At 44.0% G+C, this 22,571-nt stretch overlaps 1 protein-coding gene across 3 annotated transcripts in view; it reads right to left on the bottom strand.

Annotated features, from left to right (window-relative positions):
- The window catches only part of FDFT1 (farnesyl-diphosphate farnesyltransferase 1), a 36,403-nt gene extending 15,020 nt beyond the window's left edge, over positions 1 to 21,383 (bottom strand). Inside the window, exons 1-4 of one of the 3 annotated variants that reach the window (XM_003805315.4) lie at positions 21,028 to 21,383; positions 15,087 to 15,184; positions 14,125 to 14,308; positions 2,064 to 2,192 (exon numbers count right to left, since the gene is read on the bottom strand). In XM_003805315.4, the coding sequence (XP_003805363.1) occupies positions 2,064 to 2,192; positions 14,125 to 14,308; positions 15,087 to 15,184; positions 21,028 to 21,126 (510 nt within the window). In that variant the 5' untranslated portion in view covers positions 21,127 to 21,383. Of the gene's footprint in view, positions 1 to 2,063; positions 2,193 to 14,124; positions 14,309 to 15,086; positions 15,483 to 21,027 lie in introns of those variants that run through there. The other 2 variants (XM_034965606.3, XM_008969821.3) reach the window with 2 other exon arrangements.
- Positions 21,384 to 22,571: the final 1,188 nt, after the last annotated feature.

Genomic DNA, 22,571 nt, shown 5'->3' with positions numbered 1-22,571 from the left:
AAACCCTGTCTCTACCAAAAAATTACAAAAATTAGGCTGGTGTAGTGGTGTGGACCTATAGTCCCAGCTAATGGGGAGGCTGAGGTGAGAGGACTGCTTGAGCACAGGAGGTGAAGGCTGCAGTGAGCCTTGATCATGCCACTACACTCCAGCCTGGGTGACAGAGCAAGACCCTGCCTCAAAAATAATAAAAATTAAAATAAATTAGCCAGGCATGGGGGCAACGTGCCTGTGGTCCCAGTTACTCAGGAGGCTGAGGGCAAGGAAGATTGCTTGAGCCCAGAAGGTCAAGGCTGCCTTGTCTGTGCCACTGCATTCCAGTCTGGGTAACAGAGTGAGACCCTGTCTCAAAAAAAAGAGTCGTCTCTGACTGAAAGTAATACAAAGCCAGAGACTAATCAGGGGGAAGAATGAACAAGCGAAGAAAAAGCACTTGAAATTTGTTCTGGGACAAAAGTAACATGAAAAGAGTGAAATCTTGCTGAAATTAGGTAGAAAGAAATTGGCTTTCGACAGCTATACAAAATCTTAAAAAGAATTACTAGAAATTTTTTTAAAAATTAGTATATCTATAGTACTATCCAAAAATATATTTGAAGATAATAGTTCTTTTGGTAGAAATACTCCTAAAATGGAGACTTATATAATTCATCTTCCCCCAAAGTAGAAGAAAAAAAATAACTCCTTGAAATATTTGGCTGGTCATGCCTGTAATCCCAACATTTGAGAGGCCAGAGTGGGAGGACTGTTTGATACCAGGAGTTTGAGACTAGCCTGGGCAACATGGCAAAACCCTCTCTCTACAAAAAATGTACAAAAATGAGCCTGGTATGGTGTCATGCACTGTAGTTACAGCTACTCGGTAGGCTGAGGTGGGGGGATCACTTGAGCCCAGGAGGTTGAGGCTGCGGGGAGCCGTGATCACACCACTACACACCAGCCTGGATAACAGAGCAAGACCTTGTCTAAAAAAAAATTTTTTTAATTCAATTTTATCTGATCAAAACTTCTATTCAACAACCTAAAATTAAGTTTCCTGAATAAATCTATACAACAGAAAATGAGTTACTATCATAACCAGTGCTGGTTCTTGGCCAGAAGTTTTAACTTCAACTTTATTTTCTTTCAGATGGTGTCTTGCTCTGTCACGCAGGTTGGAGTGCAGTGGCACAATCATGGCTCACTGCAACCTTCAACTCTTGGGCTCAAGCAATCCTCCCACACCTCACCCTCCAGAGTAGCTGGGACCACAGGCACAGGCCACCAATGCCCTGCTCATTTATTAATTTTTTGAAAGACGGGGTCTCGCTATGTTGCTTAGGCTTGTGTCTAACTCCTGGGCTCAAATGATCCTCCCACCTCAGCCTCCCAAAGTGCTGAGATTACAGGTAAACCATAGTGCCCGGCTAACTTCACCTTAAATGCAGAAATTGATTTCTAGCAGTCATTGTATGCTGTTAACTTAGGAAGCACAAATCAGCAGTTCCAAAGATAACTGCTGTCAAGTTTTGAGGTTTGAAAAATTAAGAGGCCCAAGACCTTGGACCTACACTAACTTGGTTACCATGTAGCAGCATCTTTTCGGAGATCCTAATTTAAGCACAGTTAAAGGTATGAAATACATCAACACTTCAGATGTTTGAAATGTCTCTGCCTGCTAAATCTGACTGGCTTTAAAATAAATAAATAAAATATCTTTGCTTCCACAGAAGTGATGAGTAAGTCTCACAAACACCATTCCTATGAAAACTAGGCAAGACTCCTAACCCTACCTTATGTTTTGATGTGTACTTTTAATCTTCATGGTCAATTACATCCCTTTGTCTAGATAAGCACTTCTCTCCAGTACCCTACTCCTAGCCTGGCCGATATCCTACATAGCTGCTGGTTTGGAATTAACTCTGGAATAAACTGTATATGATGAGACATTCAACCTAAACAGACGAATTGTAAAACCAGAGGGGCTGAAAATACTGGACAACTTTTCTTGTTCTGAGCTTCACTCTGAGGACTGCCAGCTCTGTCTAATACATCACACACAGACACTGTTTGATGAGACTAACCTTGTCCCACTCCTGTTCAGAGGTCACATGCTTATCCAAAAACTCTGCCATCCCAATGCCCATTCTCCGGCAAATGTCGGCAATCACTGTTTGGTATTTCTCAGCCAGATTTCTAAACTCAAGGGAGATCTGAAATGGAAACCGTAAAAACACAGACATCATGAAATATGTACAGACATGGCACCAAAGATCACAAGGCAAACAATGGTGGAATTAATTATGACTCTGCAATGGTTCATCTATAAGCCTAATTCAGGTCATACATTTTTTTGTTTTTGTTTCTGTTTTTGAGATGGAGTCTCGCAATGTTGCCCAGGCTGGAGTGCAATGGCACGATCTCAGCTCAGTGCAAACTCCGCCTCCCAGGTTCAAATGATTCTCCCGCCTCAGCCTCTCCAGTAGCTGGCATTACAGGCATGCACCACCACGCCCAGCTAATTTTTATATTTTTAGTAGAAGTGGGGTTTCACCATGTTGACCAAGCTGGTCTCAAATTCCTGACCTCATGATCCACTAGCCTTGGCCTCCCAAACTGCTGGGATTACAGGCATAAGCCACTGAGCCCGGCCTCATGTTTCTTATTATTTCATAAATTTCATAAATATTAAAATAGAACGGTCTAAAAATGCTAATGTTTCTAGATTCAAAAGAAGATTCAAAGTCTCACTACACATTTCATCTTTCCAATGTATAATGAGATGCTTCAACATAAAACTGGGTAGAAGAGTTTTTTGGAGAACAGCTTGTTTAGAGAAACCTCATTATGAGAAAGATTCATTTGTGCAAACATGGATCAAGCACTTCCTATGTAACAAGTATCATTCTAGGCACTGGGGATATACAATCAAGGCAACAAACAGAAACTCAGACCCAGAGTTGCTTCCAAGATGCCCCAAGTAGGAACAGCTCTGGTCTACAGCTCCCAGCAAGAAGGATGCAGAAGATGGTTGATTTCTGCATTTCCAACTGAGGTACCTGGTTCATCTCACTGGCACTGGTTGGACAGTGGGTGCAGCCCATGGAGGGTGAGCCAAAGCAGGGCAGGACGTCACCTCATCCAGGAAGTGCAAGGGGTCAGGGGATTTCCCTTTCCTAGCCAAGGAAAGGCGTGAGTGACTGTACCTGGAGGAACAGTATACTCTGCCCAAATACTGTGCTTTTCCCAGTCTTCGCAACTGGCAGAGCAGGTGATTGCCTCCAGTGCCTGGCTCGGCGGGTCCCATGCCCATGGAACCTTGCTTGCTGCTAGCCAAGCAGTCTGAGATCAAGCTGGGATGCTGGAGCTGGTGAGGGGAAGCGCCTCCCCGCCCTTGCTGAGGCTTCAGTACGCACTTCTATGCTCACAGTGTAAACAAAGCAGCAAGGAAGCTTGAACTGGGTGGAGCCCACCGCAGCTCAGCAAGGCCTACTGCCTCTCTAGATTCCATCTCTGGGGGCAGGGCATATCTAAACAAAAGGCAGCAGACGGCTTCCGCAGATTTAAACATCCCTGCCTGACAGCTCTGAAGAGAGCAGTGGTTCTCCCAGCTCGGCATTTGAACTCCAGTAACGGACAGACTGCCTCCTCAAGTGGGTCCCTGAGCCCCATGTAGCCTGACTGGGAGGAGACACCTCCCAGTAGGGGCCGACAGACACCTCATATAGGTGGGTGTCCTTCTTGGACGAAGCTTCCAGAGGAAGGATCAGGCCGCGATATTTGCTGTTCTGCAGCCTCCACTGGTGATACCCAGGTAAAGAGGGTCTAGAGTGGACCTCCAGCAACTCCAACAGACCTGCAGCTGACGGGCCTCTCTGTTAGAAGGAAAACTAACAAACAAAGGAATAGGATCAATATCAACAAAAAGGACACCCACACCAAAACCCATCTGTACGTCACCAAAATCAAAGACCAAAGGTAGATAAAACCACAAAGATGGGGAAAAACCAGAGCAGAAAGGCTGAAAATTCCAAAAACAGAACGCCTCTTCTCCTCCAAAGGAACGTAACTCCTCACCAGCAAAGGAACAAAACTGGATGGACAATGAGTTTAACGAGTTGACAGAAGTAGGCTTCAGAAGGTTGGTAATAACAAACTTCTCCAAGCTAAAGGAGCACGTTCTGACCCATCGCAAGGAAACTTAAAACCTTGAAAAAAGGTTGGACAAATGGCTAACTAGAATAACCAGTGTAGAGAAGAGCTTAAATGACCTGATGGAGCTGAAAACCGAAGTACAAGAATTTCACCAAGCATACACAAGCTTCAATAGCCAATTCGATCAAGCAGAAGAAAGGATATCAGTGATCGAAGATCAAATTAATGAAATAAAGCAAGAAGACAAGATTAGAGAAAAAAGAATGAAAAGAAATGAACAAAGGCTTCAATAAATATGGCACTATGTGAAAAGACCAATTCTATGACTGGTGTACCTGAAAGTGATGGACAGAATGGAACCAAGTTAGAAAACACTCTTCAGGATATTATCCAGGAGAACTTCCCCAACCTAGCAAGGCAGGTCAACATTCAAATTCAGGAAATACAGAGAACACCACAAAGATATTCCTCGAGAAGCGCAATCCCAAGACACATAATTGTCAGATTCGCCAAGGTTGAAATGAAGGAAAAAATGTTAAGGGCTGCCAGAGAGAAAGGTTGGGTTACCCACAAAGGGAAGCCCATCAGACTAACAGCAGATCTCTCAGCAGAAACCCTACATGCCAGTAGAGAGTGGGGGCCAATATTCAGCATTCTTAAAGAATTTTCAACCCAGAATCTCATAACCAGCCAAACTAAGTTTCATAAATGAAGGAGAAATAAAATCCTTTACAGACAAGCAAATGCTCAGAGATTTTGTCACCACCAGGCCTGCCCTAAAAGAGCTCCTGAAGGAAGCACTAAAAATGGAAAGGAACAACTGGTACCAGCCACCGCAAAAACATGCCAAATTTGTAAAGACCATCGAGGCTAGGAAGAAACTGCACCAATTACTGGGCAAAATAACCAGCAAACATCATAATGTCAGATCAAATTCAAACATGACAATATTAACCTTAAATATAAGTGGCCTAAATGCCCCAGTTAAAAGACACAGACTGGCAAATTGGATAAACAGTCAAGGCCCGTCACTGTGCTGTATTCAGGAGACCCGTCTCACGTGCAGAGATGCACATAGGCTCAAAATAAACAGCTGGAGGAAGATCTACCAAGCGAAAAAAAAAAAAGCAGGGAATGCAATCCTAGTCTCTGATAAAACAGACTTTAAACCAACTAAGATCAAAAGAGACAAAGAAGGCCACTACATAATGGTAAAGCGATCAATTCAACAAGAAGAGCTAACTATGTTAAATATATATGTACCCAATACAGGAGCACCCAGATTCATAAAGCAAGTCCTTAGAGACCTAGAAAAAGACTTAAAGTCTCTCATTATTATTGTGTGCGAGTCTAACATCCCACTGTCAATATTAGATAGATCAATAAGACAAAAGGTTAACAAGGATATCCAGGACTTGAACTCAGCTCTGGACCAAGCAGACCTAACAGACATCTACAGAACTCTCCACCCCAAATCAACAGAATATACATTCTTCTCAGCACCACATCGCATTTATTCTAAAACTGACCACAGAATTGGAAGAAAAACACTCCTCAGCAAATGCAAAAGAACAGAAATTACAACAAACTTTCTCTCAGACCACAGTGCAATCAAATTAGAACTCAGGATTAATAAACTCACTCAAAACCACACATCTACATGGAAACTGAACAACCTGCTCCTGAATGACTACTGGGTACATAATGAAATGAAAGCAGAAATAAAGATGTTCTTTGAAACCAATGAGAACAAAGACACAACCAACCAGAATCTCTGGGACACATTTAAAGCAGTGTATAGAGGGAAATTTATAGCACTAAATGCTCACAAGAGAAAGCAGGAAAGATCTAAAAACAACACCTAAACATCATAATTAAAAGAACTGGAAAAGCAAGAGCAAACAACTTCAAAAGCTAGTAAAAGGCAAGAAATAACTAAGATCAGAGCAAAACTGAAAGAGATAGACACACAAAAAACCCTTCAAAAAAAAAAAAATTAATGAATCCAGGAGCTGGTTTTTTGAAAAGATCAACAAAACTGATAGACCGCTAGCAAGAAGAAAAGACAGAAGAATCAAATAGATGCAATAAAAAATGATAAAGGGGATATCACCACCAATCCCACAGAAATAGAAACTACCACTGGAGAATACTATAAACACCTCTATGCAAATAAGCTAGAAAATCCAGGAGAAATGGATAAATTCCTCGACACATACACTCTCCCAAGACTAAACCAGGAAGAAGTTGAACCTCTGAATAGACCAATAACAGGCTCTGAAATTGAGGCAATAATTAATACCCTACCAACCAAAGGAAGTCCAGGAACAGACAGATTCACAGCCGAATTCTACCAGAGGTACAAAGAGGAGCTGGTACCATTCCTTCTGAAACTATTCCAATAGAAAAAGAGGGAAAACTCCCTAACTCATTTTATGAGGCCAGCATCATCCTGATACCAAAGCCTGGCAGACAAACAATAAAAAAAGAGAATTTTAGGCCAATATCCCTGATGAACATTGATGCGAAAATCCTCAATAAAATAATGGCAAATTGAATCCAGCAGCACATCAAAAAGCTTATCCACCACGATCAAGTCCGCTTCATCCCTGGGATGCAAGGCTGTTCAACATACACAAATCAATAAACATCATCCATCACATAAACAGAACCTATGACAAAAACCACATGATTATCTCAATAGATGCACAAAAGGCCTTTGACAAAATTCAACAGTCTTTCATGCTAAAAACTCTCAGTAAACTAGATATTGATGGAACGCATCTCAAAATAATAAGGAGCTATTTATGACAAACCCAAAGCCAATATCATACTGAATGGGCAAAAACTGGAAGCATTCCCTTTGAAAACCTGCACAAGACAAGGATGCCGTCCTCTCACCACTCCTATTCAACACAGTATTGGTAGTTCTGGCCAGGATAATCAGGCAAGAGAAAGAAATAAAGGGTATTCAATTAGGAAAAGAGGAAGTAAAATTGCCTGTTTGTAGATGACATGATTGTATATTTAGAAAACCCCATCATCTCAGCCCTAAATCTCCTTAAGCTGATAAGCAACTTCAGCAAAGTCTCAGGATACAAAATCAGTGTGCAAAAAATCACAAGAATTCCTATACACCAATAACAGACAAACAAGGAGCCAAATCATGAGTCAACTCCCATTCACAATAGCTACAAAGAGAATACAATACCTAGGAATCCAACTTACAAGGGATATGAAGGACCTCTTCAAGGAGAACTACAAACCACTGCTCAAATAAAAGAGGCCATAAACAAATGGAAGAACATTCCATGCTCATGGATAGGAAGAATCAATATCATGAAAATGGCTATACTGCCCAAGGTAATTTACAGATTCAATGCTATCCCCATCAAGCTACCAATGACTTTCTTCACAGAATTGGAAAAAACTACTTTAAATTTCACATGGAAGCAAAAAAGAGCCTGCATAGCCAAGACAATCCTAAGCCAAAAGAACAAAGCTGGAGGCATCACGCTACCTGACTTCAAACTATACTACAAGGCTACAGTAACCAAAACAGCATGGTACTGGTACCAAAACAGATATGTACACCAATGGAACAGAACAGAGGCCTCAGAAATAACACTACACATCTACAGCCATCTGATCTTTGACAAACCTGACAAAAACAAGCAATGGAGAAAGGATTCCCTATTTAATAAATGCTGCTGGGAAACCTGGCTTGCCATATGTAGAAAGCTGAAACTGGATCCCTTCCTTACATCTTATACAAAAATTAACTCAAGATGGACTGAAGGCTTAAATATAAGACCTAAAACCATAAAAACCCTAGAAGAAAATGTATTCAATACCATTCAGGACATAGGCATGGGCAAAGACTTCATGACTAAAACACCAAAAGCAATGGCAACAAAAGCCAAACTAGACAAATGGGATCTAATTCAACTAAAGAGCTTCTGCACAGCAAAAGAAACTATCATCAGAGTAAAAGGCAACCTACAGAATAGGAGAAAATTTTTGTAATTTATCCATCCAACAAAGGGTAGTATCCAGAATCTACGAAGAACTTAAAAAAAATTTACAAGAAAAACAACAACCCCATCAATAAGTGGGCAAAGGATATGAACAGACACTTCTCAAAGGAAGACATTTATGCAGCTAACAGACATATGAAAAAATGCTCATCACCACTGGTCATCAGAGAAATGCAAATCAAAACCACAATGAGATACCATCTCAAGCCAGTTAGAATGGCTATCATTTAAAAAGTCAGGAAACAACAGATGCTGGAGAGGATGTGGAGAAATAGGACTAAATTTACACTGTTGGTGGGAGTGTAAATTAGTTCAACCATTGTGGAAGACAGTACGGTGATTCGCCAAGGATCTAGAACTAGAAATACCACTTGACCCAGCAATCCCATTACTGCGCATATACCCAAAGGATTATAACTCGTCCAACTATGAAGACACAAGCACATGTATGTTTACTGCAGCACTATTCACAATAGCAAAGACCTGGAACCAACCCAAATGTCCATCAATAATAGACTGAATAAAGAAAATGTGGCACATATACACCATGGAATACTACGCAGCCATAAAAAAGGATGAGTTCATGTCCTTTGCAGGGAGATGGATGAAGCTGGAAACCATCATTCTGAGCAAAGTATCACAATGACAGAAAACCAAACACTACATGTTCTCACTGCTAAGTGGGAGTTGAACAATGAGAACACATGGACACAGGGAGGGGAACATCACATACTGGGGCCTGTTGTGGGGTGGGGGGCCAAGGGAGGGATAGCATTAGGAGAAATACCTAATGTAAATGACGAGTTGATGGGTGCAGCAAACCAACATGGCACATGTATACCTATGTAACAAACCTGCACATTGTGCACATGTACCCTAGAACTTAAAGTATAATAAAAAAAAAAAAAGAAAAAAAAAAAAACTCATACCCTTGAAGAGCTTAGATTCTAGTGAGCAGATCTGCCAACCATTTTATCTCATTAGTTACCCAATTTATATTATGAAGCTATAGAGTCTCTCTCACTATTAAGGCTATACTTTTAAATTCATTAAACAACTCAGTATGAGGCATGCTGCCCAATACTTTTTCCATAGTCCAAGCCCTAATGTAAACAAGTTGAATTGATGTTTTTAAAATTTATTGTTACTGCCCAAATATCTTGTTTTAAGTTCAAAGAATTGATTATAGGTTAGCAAAATACAATATAAAAACACCATAGGAAGTCTTAAAACATGAGAGCCTACACATAATACTGCAAACAGTGAAGAGATTTGGTTAAACATTGAAAGTATGCAATATACCTGGTCTGTGTTTAGAGAAAAGTTAGAAAAACTTCCTCGGAAAACACCTAAAATTAAGAGCCCAGAGGAAAACCAAGTGGCCGGCTGATTGCAACATACCAGGAATTCACATAATTTAGGATTTCTGATTAACATCAACTGTCAATACCCCCATGTCCCTTCGGGAAAAAAAAAAAAAACCTATAAAATCAATCTGATATTTCCAGAACTCTTTCCAAAAAGTTTTTCTTTGCACAACAGCTGTTCAAGCCAATGTCAAAAGGTAATTCCTTCTTGTGGCTGAAACAAACTAGTGATTCTACAAGAGGTTATTAGAATCCCTGAATCTCCATTGGACTCTGCTCGTTCCACAGATCCTTGGTTAGACCAGTTCTATTTATTAGAGAGGAAAGGCCAATGAGGGTGGGAAGGAGCTTAGACTCCTCCAGAACACTTTCACTTCTGAACTTCACCTATCCTTCCAATGACTTTTTATTATTTATTACGTAATTGTACAGTTCTATAAGTAAAAACAAAAATATACAGGAGAAAGTGACAATGAAGAGGTCTACGTTTTTCCCAGAAACCTAGAGGATGGACAGGGCTTTCCTGACTCCGCACTCAGTGCCCAGTTTCATATGTTCCCCGGGTACAACAATAAGCCATGACATGTGAATTGAGCCAGGAGGGCTTTTTCCGCTTCCAGGTAATTCTGTTTCACAACACAGTAGATTTCCATGTTCTCAGATCACTTTCTGATGGTTCCAAGTACAAGAAGGAAGGTACCAGAGCGAGTCCACAGGGATAATGGAGAAAGGCCAAATCCCACATAGAGGGTAAGAGTAGCAGGGAATACAGATACAAATTCCTCTGATTAGAAACCTTAGAGGTAGTAAAGTATGCGAGTGACTAAGCACAAGAGATCTGAAGCCAGACCTTCCAGATTCATTGATTCTGTCACTTAACTTCACGGGTAACCCTAGGCAAAGTACTTAATTTCTCTGTGCCTCAGTTTCCTCATCTAGATAAAATGTAGATAATAACAGTACATTATGTACTAGGTAATTTCCCTGTTAAACGATGTTATAGATCAAATAACACAAAGAGTAAATTAACGATGAAATATATTTAGTAAGTAACTCATAGTAAAATGCTAAATAAGTGAACACTATTATTGCTATTATCATTTAAAAATAAGGCTGTATTATTACTTAAGCTATGTTTACAGGTAGACTTCTAAGCCTTCTAGCTTTCCACTAGTACCAGGTGAGAAAGATACGTGCTCATGTACTGTATAATGATGTTTCAGTCAACGGAGACTGGAAATACAATGGTGGGCCCTTAAGACTGTAACACCCTATTTTTACTATACCTTTTCTATGTTTAAATACACAAATACTTACCACTGTGCTCCAATTGCCTACAGTATTCAGTACAGTACCATCCTGTAGAGATGTGCAGCCTTGGAGCAATGGCCTGTACCACAGAGCCTACGTCTGTAGTAGCTATGCCATCTTGGTATGTGTAAGTACACTCTATGATGTTCACAGAATGATGAAATCATCTACCAATGCGTTTCTCAGAATGTATCCTGTGGCCATTCATTAAGTGATGCATGACTGTACTCTAATCGAACCCCTAACATACAATGAGAGTTCTAGAAAGCCTGACTTGAACTGGTATCAACTGATGATCACTAAAGTATAAAGCATCAGGTTCAATCTACTGTACATTGAGGCGGAGGTCACTTGGTTAGAACACTGTATTGAGGCTTATTCCTAAATTCCGCAAGGCCTGGGATAAGAGGACAAATGGAGGCCCACATACTATATGTAGCTAAAAATTTAAAAATGATCAATCGAGCTAATAACTTAAGTAAAATATATTGTATCCTCCTGCACTGACAAACATATCTTCATAACAACCTGGTTGATTCGGGTTTGAATTTAGAATTCTTAGTCCCCTCAGAGTTTTATTCCAGAATGCAGCAGGGCACAGACAGCTGATCCCCATATCCCAGGCTCTTCCCTTCCACTGCTTCCTGAATCCCGCTCTGTCCAGCACTGGGAGGCACCTCACATTCATTTCAGAGGATATCCCAGCCCTCGGTGCCAGGATCCATCCACAACACTCCCCAACACAGCCCTTGGCCATCACTCAGGCCCAAGGGCACAGTCAATGGTGGCACATTCCCACCTGGAGGAGATGGACTGACCTTAGGAAATAGACTGTGCGGACGCAGACGTGGGCTCAGGGATTTGGGGCAAGGAACTCCAGATGTCCAGAACGTGGTACAGAAGGAGAGCCCACGAGAGCTGAACAAGCACATTCCCATGGCCCCAGTGACCCCTCACCCCTTTGGGAGTGAGGGGGCCTAGAATGGGGCCCTCTAAAGTGAGGAGTTCCACTTGCCCCAGTCTAAGAGCAGTACTGTGTGTGAGGCCAAGCTATCAGTCCCCTTTCACACTACTTGTTCCATCCTGGGACCTCTTAGCCAAAAGCTGATTGCAGGCCTAGCCCCACACAACTGGTTTCAAAGACATACTGAGCTGTATCAGCACATACACAAATCACTCCTTAAGAAGACAAGGCACTATTAATTCCCATACAGTCCCATCTCAAACTGAATCACAGACTGGAGGGACCTACAATTCAAGTAGCTTAAAATTATATATGCGCGCAAAACACACAACTTAGTACATCTTTATATTCGTAAGGATACAAAAGGTGAACAACAGTGAAAACAGCCGTGCCTGGCTTACGCCTTCTGCTCCCTTTTACTCTTCCCGGGGCAACTGTGCTTTCAAGAGGATGGAATCTCTAACTCTACTACCCAAAAAAGAAAACGATGAGTTCAGTGTTCACATCTGAAACCTTCCAGAACTAAGCATTATTTTTCCACTGGAACACTGTATGAACACAGGAAGACACTGAAGTTTCACAAACATGTTGGAATATCATCTGGAAATCTGACGGCGATATTCCCCAAAATTATGTTAGCATTCACACACTTTCATATTCCCTCATTTCTGCTAAGTGGCTAGGGCTGCCTTGACTTAGCAATACCTAAGACATTTATCCCATGCCCCAGAAATTTTTTAATTATTATGAATCCACTCAAGTCAAATGTACCTTGGCTGTTTTTAGAGGCTAGGTCCAGCTAGAATAATATTAGTTGTTTTTAAGTGAGAATGCACTTCCATTATAAATGGGGTATTACTACCTCCTCTGCTTCAGCAGAATTCAGAGGCCCATCAATGAATGGCCACAGATTTCCCATCAAAGGAAACCCATCCTCTGGTCATCAGGTGTCCTGTGAGTGTCAAATCACCAGGACCTTCCCAGGGTTACAGTTCTAATTCTCACCCAGCTAGTTGTCATAAATTTTCTTTCTTGTCTTAAATTGTACTGTATAAACTCGAATTATTCTTCAGCTATTTTCTTCTCATTTGTATTATGTTGTACTATATTTGGGCTTTGGTACTTAAGGTCTGATCTCGGCAATCTGAAATAGCCTTTGCACCGCAGGAGTCTTCCCCAAACATTCCTTTTTTTTTTTTTTTTTTAAATATTGCTCCCATTATGCCCAAGAATCAAAGATTCTTTTGTTTGGTGGAGGACTCTCTGTCTGTCCACTTAGCTCCCTCCCAACTCAGCTATAGATTAGGTTTGTTTCAATAACATAAGGACTGTTCTCCAAAAGCTCTGGCAACTGTGGACAAAAAGGGCTTCTTCGAGCTATTACAGAACATGTGACTTTGCTAAATCAAACCTTTATTTATAAGATATGGAAGAATCAGTTATTTGTGTGATAAGACATGCGAATTCTAGGATAGTAGGACCTAGGCAGATGTCCACATGAACTTGAGGGACTTTATAAAGCTTAGGATTTTAACTATAATCCACTTTACTCCAACAAAATAGACCAAATAGCTAATATTTACAGAATACTTACTCTGTACCAGGCACTAAGTACTTTACATGTACGAAATTAATCCTCTCAGCTCTAACTTTACAAACGAGGAGACGGAGACACAAAGCAGATAAGGAACTTGCCCAGGATCACAAGTGAAGTGGCAGAGGCTCACCCTGCTTCTCAATGCTCACCCTAGCTGCCAACAGACACCACCCCCTATGCCAGGCTGCTACCCATCTTGAGCAGCAGTCCCATGCTACCAGGCTCAGGGTAGTCAAGAGGCCAGCAGTGTTACAGGTAGGCAGCATTATACAGTCAGCAGGCTTTTGTGAGCTAGCCTGAGAATCTTTCACAACACTAAAATTTGAGTGCGTCTTCCCACAGGAAGAAACACTGGACTTCCAATACTGATAATAACAGCAGTAGCTAACATTCTAAGAGCATTACCTACGCTAATTCTTTGAATCCTCAGAATACCATGAGGTAGGTGTTATTATTACCCCTATTTTATAGATGAAGAAACTGATGCACAGAGAGTCTTTGTAAATAACCAACAGTTTAGTAAGTGGGAGATTTGAGATTCCAACCCAGGCACCCTGGCTTCAGAGTCTTGGCTACCAGAGTTCTTAACCCTCACATTATGCTGCCCTCAGACTGCTTATTTAACCTTTCTCCACAGGTATGGAGGCTACCGGACAACCACATTAGCAATTATGAACACAACAGTCCGTAGACAAGACGCGTAACTCCACTCACCGTTGGGAAGTCCTCCAGCACCTGGCGATCCTTCTCCTTGCTCTCCATGAACCGCCAGTCTGGTTGGTAAAGGAAAGAGTGAAAGTTGTGTAACAGCGGGACCTTCTTTTCCACACTGATGGTCATGTCATCTTCCAGTGTGTCCAGAGCTCGGAGAACCAGATAAAATATGCAAACTGCGTTGCTGTAAAAAAAGGAAAAACTATTAATATATTGGAACAAACAGCCAAAGATATTTTATTTTAAAATAACTTGTGCCTGGCCACTTTCTAAACCCATCTCACCCTTAACTCTAAAGAACTATAAGGATATCCAAAGCTTTTCATACTTAACGAAACTTATATTAGTTTTCCTTCCTTACATGAGAGTAATGAACTTCTGTAGTTTATTAAAAAGCCTACTAGTTGAATGTCACTACTACTCCCAGAAGTGAGTTGCATTTAACCAATGTAGAACTATGGAGACCAAAAGACCAAACGTTTAGACCGAACTAATATTTAGCAAATAGAAAAGAAAGTCAAAAAACACACTAACTTCTCAGTATAAATACGATCATACATAAAGGCAACTGGTCTAAGTTCATGGGTGTAATCTGCACAGAGACAGCTTCTAAAGAATCAACCCAATATGCTAGAAATAGAAATGCAAAGTTGGATAAGGGAAGCCGAGAAAATACACGACCTGCTCACAGGCAGGTTCAGCTGCCAGGACTAAAAAAAGTTAATAAACATCATCCCCTCCCCCCTCTTCTCTGAAAGGCTGGGCCCGCAGGGACTCTACTAGGTGGCAAAGAGCCTGGAAGGGCTTTCTAAAGTAAACACATAGGGCCGGGCTATGTTCTGGCTAAGGCACAGCAACGAGGCTGCAACGCTGAGCGCTATATAAAAAGGTAGGTTCCAACACACTCAAAGGTCCCTGGACAAGCTTTCCTCCAAGCCAGAGGCGCTGCCTCCATCACTCACCGCATTTCCCCATCCAGCGCCTGGATAACAGCTGCGAAACTGCGACTGGTCTGATTGAGATATTTGTAGCAAGTTTTCAGGCTGCTGCTGAGCGAGTCCTGCGGGCAGACAACACACACGGCGGTGGGAGACGTCGAGGAGCAGGAGTGGGAGTGGGACTGGGGCAGGCGGCTCCACAGCCTGCCGCCCTCTCCCCGAGACCAGTCCTTGCAGGGCCAGGCGGCAGGAGGCAAGCAGCAGCCCCGCGGGGCGGTGCCTGCGCCCGGGCCCCTGGGCGCCGCGGCGGGACTCAGCACCAAGGTGCGCTTGAAGAGGGCCATGGCTTTGGTGCCGCAGGCGGCTGCGGCCATGGGAATCGCGGACCCCCCGGAGTTTTTCCTCCATAGACTCAAGCAGATCTGGGAAGCGCCCGACGAGGGGCGGGACGGGCTCGCCCTCTATTCGAATACGCGCTGGGCCGACCCACAACGGGCCCGCCCCGCAGCCCCGCCCCCGGCCTCCCGCTCCGCACCGGCGCCTCCTCCCGCTGTTGCCCTTCTCACCAGAACCCACTGGCCGCTAAGGGAACCCAGAGCACTTCCGAGCGGCTCGCTCGTCCTCCCAGTGACAGAGTCTCCCTAGACCAAACTCTACTCGGGCTCCGCTGAATCGTCTTCCCAACAAGGCCTGGACTTTGTATTCAACGCGTCTGTCTTTGCGTCGCCCACTTTTACCAAGAATCCTGCTGAACTGATTTGACCAGAATCCCCCAACTTCAGTATCTGATCACCCTAGACAGCCGATCAGGTTCCACATCCCCCTCCATCCCTCAGGTGATGTCTGATAACTCTGGCCTGCCTTCATCAAGAATGCACACCCCTGTGTTTCCTCGTAATAATTTTCCATCCACTGACATCCGGCTCCCCCGCCATCAATTCCTACTTTTCTTTGCATTCGGAGTGGAGCAATTCTGTACCGAGGTCTCTCTCCTCTTACTGCGGTAGTTTTTCTGAATAAAATCTGTTTTGCCGTTTTACTACCACTGTCCAACCCTGGTTTTTCTATGACACCTGTTAAGCCTCTACTATTCTCTAGAAAGCCAGCCATTCCTTTCAAGATGTCTTGTCATCTTTCCCTTCGAAATTAATGGAATGCAGCGCACTGACCTTTACTCTTCCCTAAAGCAAACAAGGACTGTGTTTTTCCGAAAGGGAGAAAAAGCCTTATTTTAAATGCAAGCATATCAGAAAGAGTTGCTGTTTGTAGTGTGTATTTTTTCATGGACTATTTTTTAGAGCAGTTTTAGGCCCACAGGGAGTGGAAAATACGGTGGGTTCCTATTTGCCCCTTCCCTCCCCTCACCCCACAGTCTCACAACAGTTCTTTTTGGGAGAGACTGGAATCATTTATCCAACAGGGCCGGGTGCGGTGGCTCACGCCTGTAATCCCTGCACTTCGGAAAGCCAAGGTGGGAGAATCACTTGAGCCCAGGAATTTGAGGGCAGCCTGGGCAACATAGTGAGACCTTGTGTTCATAAAAAAGTTTTTAAAAAAATTTTTAAAAAGCCAGGTGTGGTGGCGCCCACCTATAGTCTAGCTACTCAAGACTAGCTACTCAGGAGGCTGAGGTGGGAGGATCGCTTGAGCCCAGGAGATACACGTTACAGTGAACTATGATATTGTATACTGCAGAGTGGGACCCCATCTCAAAAAAATAAAAAACAAATATCTAATAGGAGTGGTTAAAAAAATATGGCATATCCACTTCTAGGAAATTCCATAGTCACTTCAGAATGGTAACAGTGAACCCTGGGCTCTGGTGGGAGGTTTAAGTGAACTATGTTGTTTTTATTTGTATATATTTCCTATCATGAATACGTATTTTGCCAAAAGGGTCAATCTTTTAAATCACATGATCCTGAAAAAGTCATTTTATTGCCATAAAAAATATTAGTAAAAACAAGTATTTACTGGGCACCATAATATTAGTAAAGTTCAGCGTCTGGCACATAAATATATTCAGACATGGTGTAATGAATAAATGAAGACATTCATCGAGTATTTTAAAACAATTCACCAACTCCTTCCTTCTCAAAATATCGAGAGGCAAGATTTCAGAGTGAAAGAAACAGAATACCCGCTCTGGACTGAGCTCCAGAGCAGCTCTTCACATAGCCTGACCATTACCAGGCTACAGCAGGCAGTGTTTTTAACTGCACTGCCAAATGTCATGTTCAGTTCAACTAACAGTTTGGGGGCTGATGTTAAGCCACGAGTTTCAATCAATGCCAAGACACGGTCCCCCTAGATTTAAACCCCAACACTCTTCAAGAACACTACTCCTCCTTTCCATACAGACCTCCATTCTGAAAGGGAGCAAGCTAAGCCACTTACTCCTCCAGCTCGTACCCTGCTGCTCTTTTTCCTGTCACCTATTTGTTTCAGTCCCTTACCTTGTAAACAGGTTTATTCAAATCAACAATAACAAAACAGGAAGACACAACTAGTAAGCACACTATGGAAAACAACACTCACTAAAAATTTCTACTGCTTGATTCCCATGAGCCAGGGGAGAAAGCAAGCTCAGGCTACTGGTGCCTGTCCCTCTTGGGTTTATCTATTGCAGTCTGAGATTCAGTGCACTCCCAAAAGCTGGCAAGTGGGAGAAAACAGGGATGGAGGGAATTTAGAGGAAGGGTGTGGGGGTGGTCAGGAGAGGACAAGACCAGACTCCCAGGAAGGGGCTCCAGCCTCAGGCTGAAAGTTCCACAAGTGAACAGCTACCAGCTACCAGCCCTCCATGGAGCCTTCCTCACTTTAAAATAGAATAGATTTCTCCAGGAGGGGAAAAAAACCACAAACTTGAGAACTAAATTTACATAAATTTACATAATCAGATTGATAACCACCATTTATCAAGCACTTAACTCCATGCCAAGCACAATGCGGACATCACCTGTGATCCTTACTCAATCAACCCTTTAAGGTCTCACAGGCCCATAGTCCACTGAAACATCTGTGGCAAGACCTGGGGCAGAATTTAGCATTTTTAGTGTTTTAGAAAATAGGCAATAAAATGCATATACAACCCTAGTCAGTGTGAAGTAGCACCTCATGATTATTTCTTTAGCAAAACATTTGAATATACTAAGTGGGATGAATGAAGCCTCAACTTCAATTCAAGTCAGGTTTTGCTGCCAAGTGATTCTGAGCCAAACTCACAAAAAATTGTTTTCAGACCATCTTAGAGTTGGGAAGTTGTGGTTAAAAAATCGTTACCATACATACATCCCTATTTTACAGATGAAGTAACTGTGGTTCCGAGGTTAAGTTACCAAGGTTGTTCACCGAACTTAATAGCGTCAGAAATCGGACTTAATAACAGACTTAAGAGAAGATATTAGTCTAAATAACAGGATTTAGATTGGACAGAAGCCAGATCTGCCTGATTACAAACAGCCTGCTCTTTCCATTACTCTCGGCTTTTGGGTGATGCCACACAACTTGCAGGCGGCATATGCCCGTAGATTTACTGTTATGCACCTAAAAATTCAGTGAAAATCAAGTTTACTAAACCTTGAAATTCTATAGCCAAATGCTTCTGTGATAGAAATAATCAGCCCTCAATATCTGCTAAGAGTAAATTTTTTCCCTAGTTTGCAGAGAGAAACTGGTTGGGTGCAGTGGCTCACACCTGTAATGCCAGCACTTTGAGGCTGAGGTGGGAAAATCGCTTGAGCTCAGGAGTTCAAGACCAGCCTGGGCAATGCAGCGAGACATTGTGTCTACAAAAAAATTTAAAAATTAGCCATGCATCGGTGACACGTGCCTGGAGTCCCAGCTACTCAGGATCAGGAAGCCGACGTGGGAGGATGGCTTCAGCCAAGGAAGTCGAGACTGGAGTGAGTCATGTTCAGGCCACAGCATTCTAGCCTGGACGACGGAGTGAGACCCCCTCTCAAAAAATAAAAATAAAAATAAAGGCCGGGTGCAGTGGCTCACGCGTGTAATCCTAGCACTTTGGGAGACCAAGGCGAGCAGATCACTTGAGGTCAAGAGTTCAAAACCAGCCTCGCCAACATAGTGAAACCCCGTCTCTACTAAAAATACCAAAAAATCAGCCGGGCGTAGTGGCAGCTGCCTGTAATCCCAGCTACTCGGGAGGCTGAGGCAGGAGAACTGCTTGAACCCAGGAGGCGGAGGCTGCATCTAGCTGAGGTCACGCCACCACTGCACTCCAGCCTGGGTAACAGAGCAAGACTCCATCTCAAAAAAAAAAAAAAAAAAAAGAGAAACTAAGATAATGTTAAGTAAAGGGAAATGTGTTTTTCCAATTTATTTCCCCTAATTAAAGGTTCAGGTATTTTTTTTAACGGCTCATGGGGATGTAAAAACTGCCCAGAAAGACTACAACTAACAAAACAAATACTGCACCATATTATCAGAGCTAGAAGAAATAGCTCAAGTCTCGCTTTTAAAAAAATTCAAAATGTACAAAAACAGTATACTGTGAAGTCTTTCTCTACCCACTTACCATGACCACCCACTTTCCCTCCCAACAGGTAACCAATGCTACCATTTTCTCTAAGTCTTTCTGTAGAAAGGAAAGAGACATAGAGGAATGAAGTCTGGACCCAAATGAGGTCTGACTGCACTCAGATCCCTTGCCCTGCTAGTATCTTCCTCTGCAGTGCTTTTCTCCACCTGAAAAACTCTACATTCGCTTTTTTGAATTGTCTCTCTTCCACTAAAAAGTAAGTTTTATAAAATCAAGGTCTTCACACCTAGCTTGTTCACTGTTGTACCTCCAGCACCTAGAACACTATCTGATATACAATTGGTGGTCAAATATTTGTTAAATAAATGAATGCTACATCTAAATATAAAAAGTGACATCTGCCATATCAAATAATAGAAGTTATGCTGCAGCAAAATAATTAAAATAATGTAGCACCGGCAAAGAAAAAATGAAGAAAATTGAATGTTCTACAAATAGACTGAAGGATGTACCTGTATTAAAGACAGCATGTGAAAAATAACACCAAATGAGGGTGTAGTCTACTGGGGACAAAAACCAGAAATTTATTTGCTAGTGTGTTTACTGAAGCACATGGACACTGAAAGAAAGACTCCGATGTTCAGGCACCTATCAAGCCTCGGCCTGAGTCACATTTGCTACTGTCCTGTTGGCCCAAAAAAGTCACAGAAATCAGCCAGGCTGGTCCAGACCAGAAGAACTTGGCTGAATTTGTCTATTCATTCAATAATCACGTACGAATAATTTTCTTGTTGGAATAAAAACACCTCCTATGCATTCATTAAACAAACAGTACAGGCATGAGGCAGATAAAATCTAACTAAAACCAAGTTCTGACCTTCCACCAACCACCTAGCTAATCCATAGACGTACAGATAACTCATTGGAACTTGGAAGCGTAGATAGGCGATTTTAAAACTCAGGAAGCACCGAGGATGAAGCAATGGAAGGCAGCAAGGCGGGGAGAGCTCCGGAGGAGGTGGTGAAACTGGAGGAGTCAGACTTCATTCCAGAAACGGCCTTCATGTGATGTTATCTGCATAGTTCATTCCGCTTACCAAAAAACTCACTCGTCCTCTCCCACGTAACCCACCCACATTGCCTCAGATGTGTAACCCTCGGGTTAACACACCGGTAAGCGCCGATGCTCACGGAGGGGACGAAACGGGGAGCGCAACCACCGGGAACCACGCAGAAGTCGCTCATGCACAGGGCGGCTTGCGGGGGCAGGGACAGGTCAGCCACGACGGCCGCGTCCACCCGGGCCGACAGGGGGAAGGCTCGAGGGAAGGGGGACGGGAACACGCAGGCGTCGGCCCTGCTCGCCGCGCCCCTTGCCCCAAATCCGGGCCCGGCCGCTCAGGCCCTGAGGCCGGCCCAGCGAGCTGCCTCCCCGCCCTGGGCAAGCAGGGATGCTCGGCCCACCTGGTCCATCTTGGGCATCACCTTCCGCTTGCCCCCGATCCGGAAGCGCACCAGGTTGTAGAACTCTTCGGGGTGGCCCAGGCATTTCACGAACTCCATCCTGGCGCAGGCGGCGGACTCCCGGGCGCGACTCTCACCTCTGCGGTCCCCAGGCTCTCACCGGCCGGCTGGACCTGTGGAGTAGGTGCTTCGAGGGGCTGGCCGGACAGGGGGCAGGCCTAGTACGGCGACGCCCCGCCCGCCGCTCCGCCCACTCAACCGGCCTCGGCCGCCAGCGGGGCTACCTGCGGCCTCGTGGGGTGGGCTGACGGGCACTGATTGGCCAGGGCCGCTCACACTAGGAAAACCCTGGCCAATCAGTGGCGGAAGGAGCCTGGCGTGATAACACCCTAGAAGCTCATTGGAGGCCGAGAAAGAGGCCGATGAACGGGATTGGTGCCCTGATGGAGCCGGGCCTTTGTTTTCTTCCGCTTACCCCGGCTGGGAGCGCGAACGCTGTGGGGACTGGAAGTGAGGCTGTGGGGCTTAGGGTGCGCAGGAGCTCAGCGGTGGTTCGGGGTCGGCAGAGCAGTGCGGGGCTGCTTCGGAGTCGGGAGAGCAGTGCGGGGCTGCTTCCTCCCCACTTGATCAATAAGTCGCCCACGTGTCGGGCCTCGGTGGCTCCTGCCAGCCGGGTGAGCTCTGCAGCCCCTCTCTGTAGAGCCTAAAACCGTGAAAAGGCCGGGCCAGCGCCAAGCTGGGCGTCTTTACTGTAACACACCCGAGCACAGCCCAGCTCGCCTGCCCCCCACCGCCATCCAGCCCCAGGGAGCCCCGCACACTCCTGGAGCTTCAGCTGCCCCCTCTTTAGTGTTTACTTGAGATCCAGCTTAGTCCTAGAAAAAGGAGCTGAAGCCTTAGAGAGCCTGTAACAGGAATGTGGAAACTTCTCTCATCCTAGATCTCTCCAGCCCTAGAAACTACTGGCTACCCGGCCAGGCGTGGTGGCTCACGCCTGTAATCCCAACACTTTGGGAGGCCAAGGCGGGTGGATCACGAGGTCAAGAGATCGAGACCATCCTGGCCAACATGGTGAAACCCGTCTCTACTAAAAATACAAAAAAGCCGAGTGTGGTGGTGGGCGCCTGTAGTCCCAACTACTCCGGAGGCTGAGGCAGGAGAATCACTTGAACCCGGGAAGCGGAGGTTGCAGTGAGCCAAGATGACACCACTGCACTCCAGCCAGGCCAACAGAGCAAGACTACGTCTCCAAAAAAAAAAAAAAAAACCTACTGGCTACCTAAGCCATCCTGCACTCTGTTTTAACACAGCAACCAGTAATCCTTTTAAAACCTGTCAAGTCTAGCCGAGCGCGGTGGCTCATGCCTGCAATCCCAGCACTTTGGGAGGCCAAGGCGGGCGGATCACCTGAGGTCCGGAGTTCAAGACCAGCCTGGTCAACATGCTGAAACTGCGTCTCTACTAAAAATACAAAAATTAGCCAGGCATGGTGGCAGGCGCCTGTAATCCCAGCTACCTGGGAGGCTGAGGCAAGAGAATCGCTT

This window comes from Pan paniscus, chromosome 7 (assembly GCF_029289425.2).
Source record: "Pan paniscus chromosome 7, NHGRI_mPanPan1-v2.0_pri, whole genome shotgun sequence".
Taxonomy (NCBI): Eukaryota; Metazoa; Chordata; class Mammalia; order Primates; family Hominidae; genus Pan; species Pan paniscus.
This window is presented reverse-complemented; position numbering and strand designations above follow the sequence as displayed.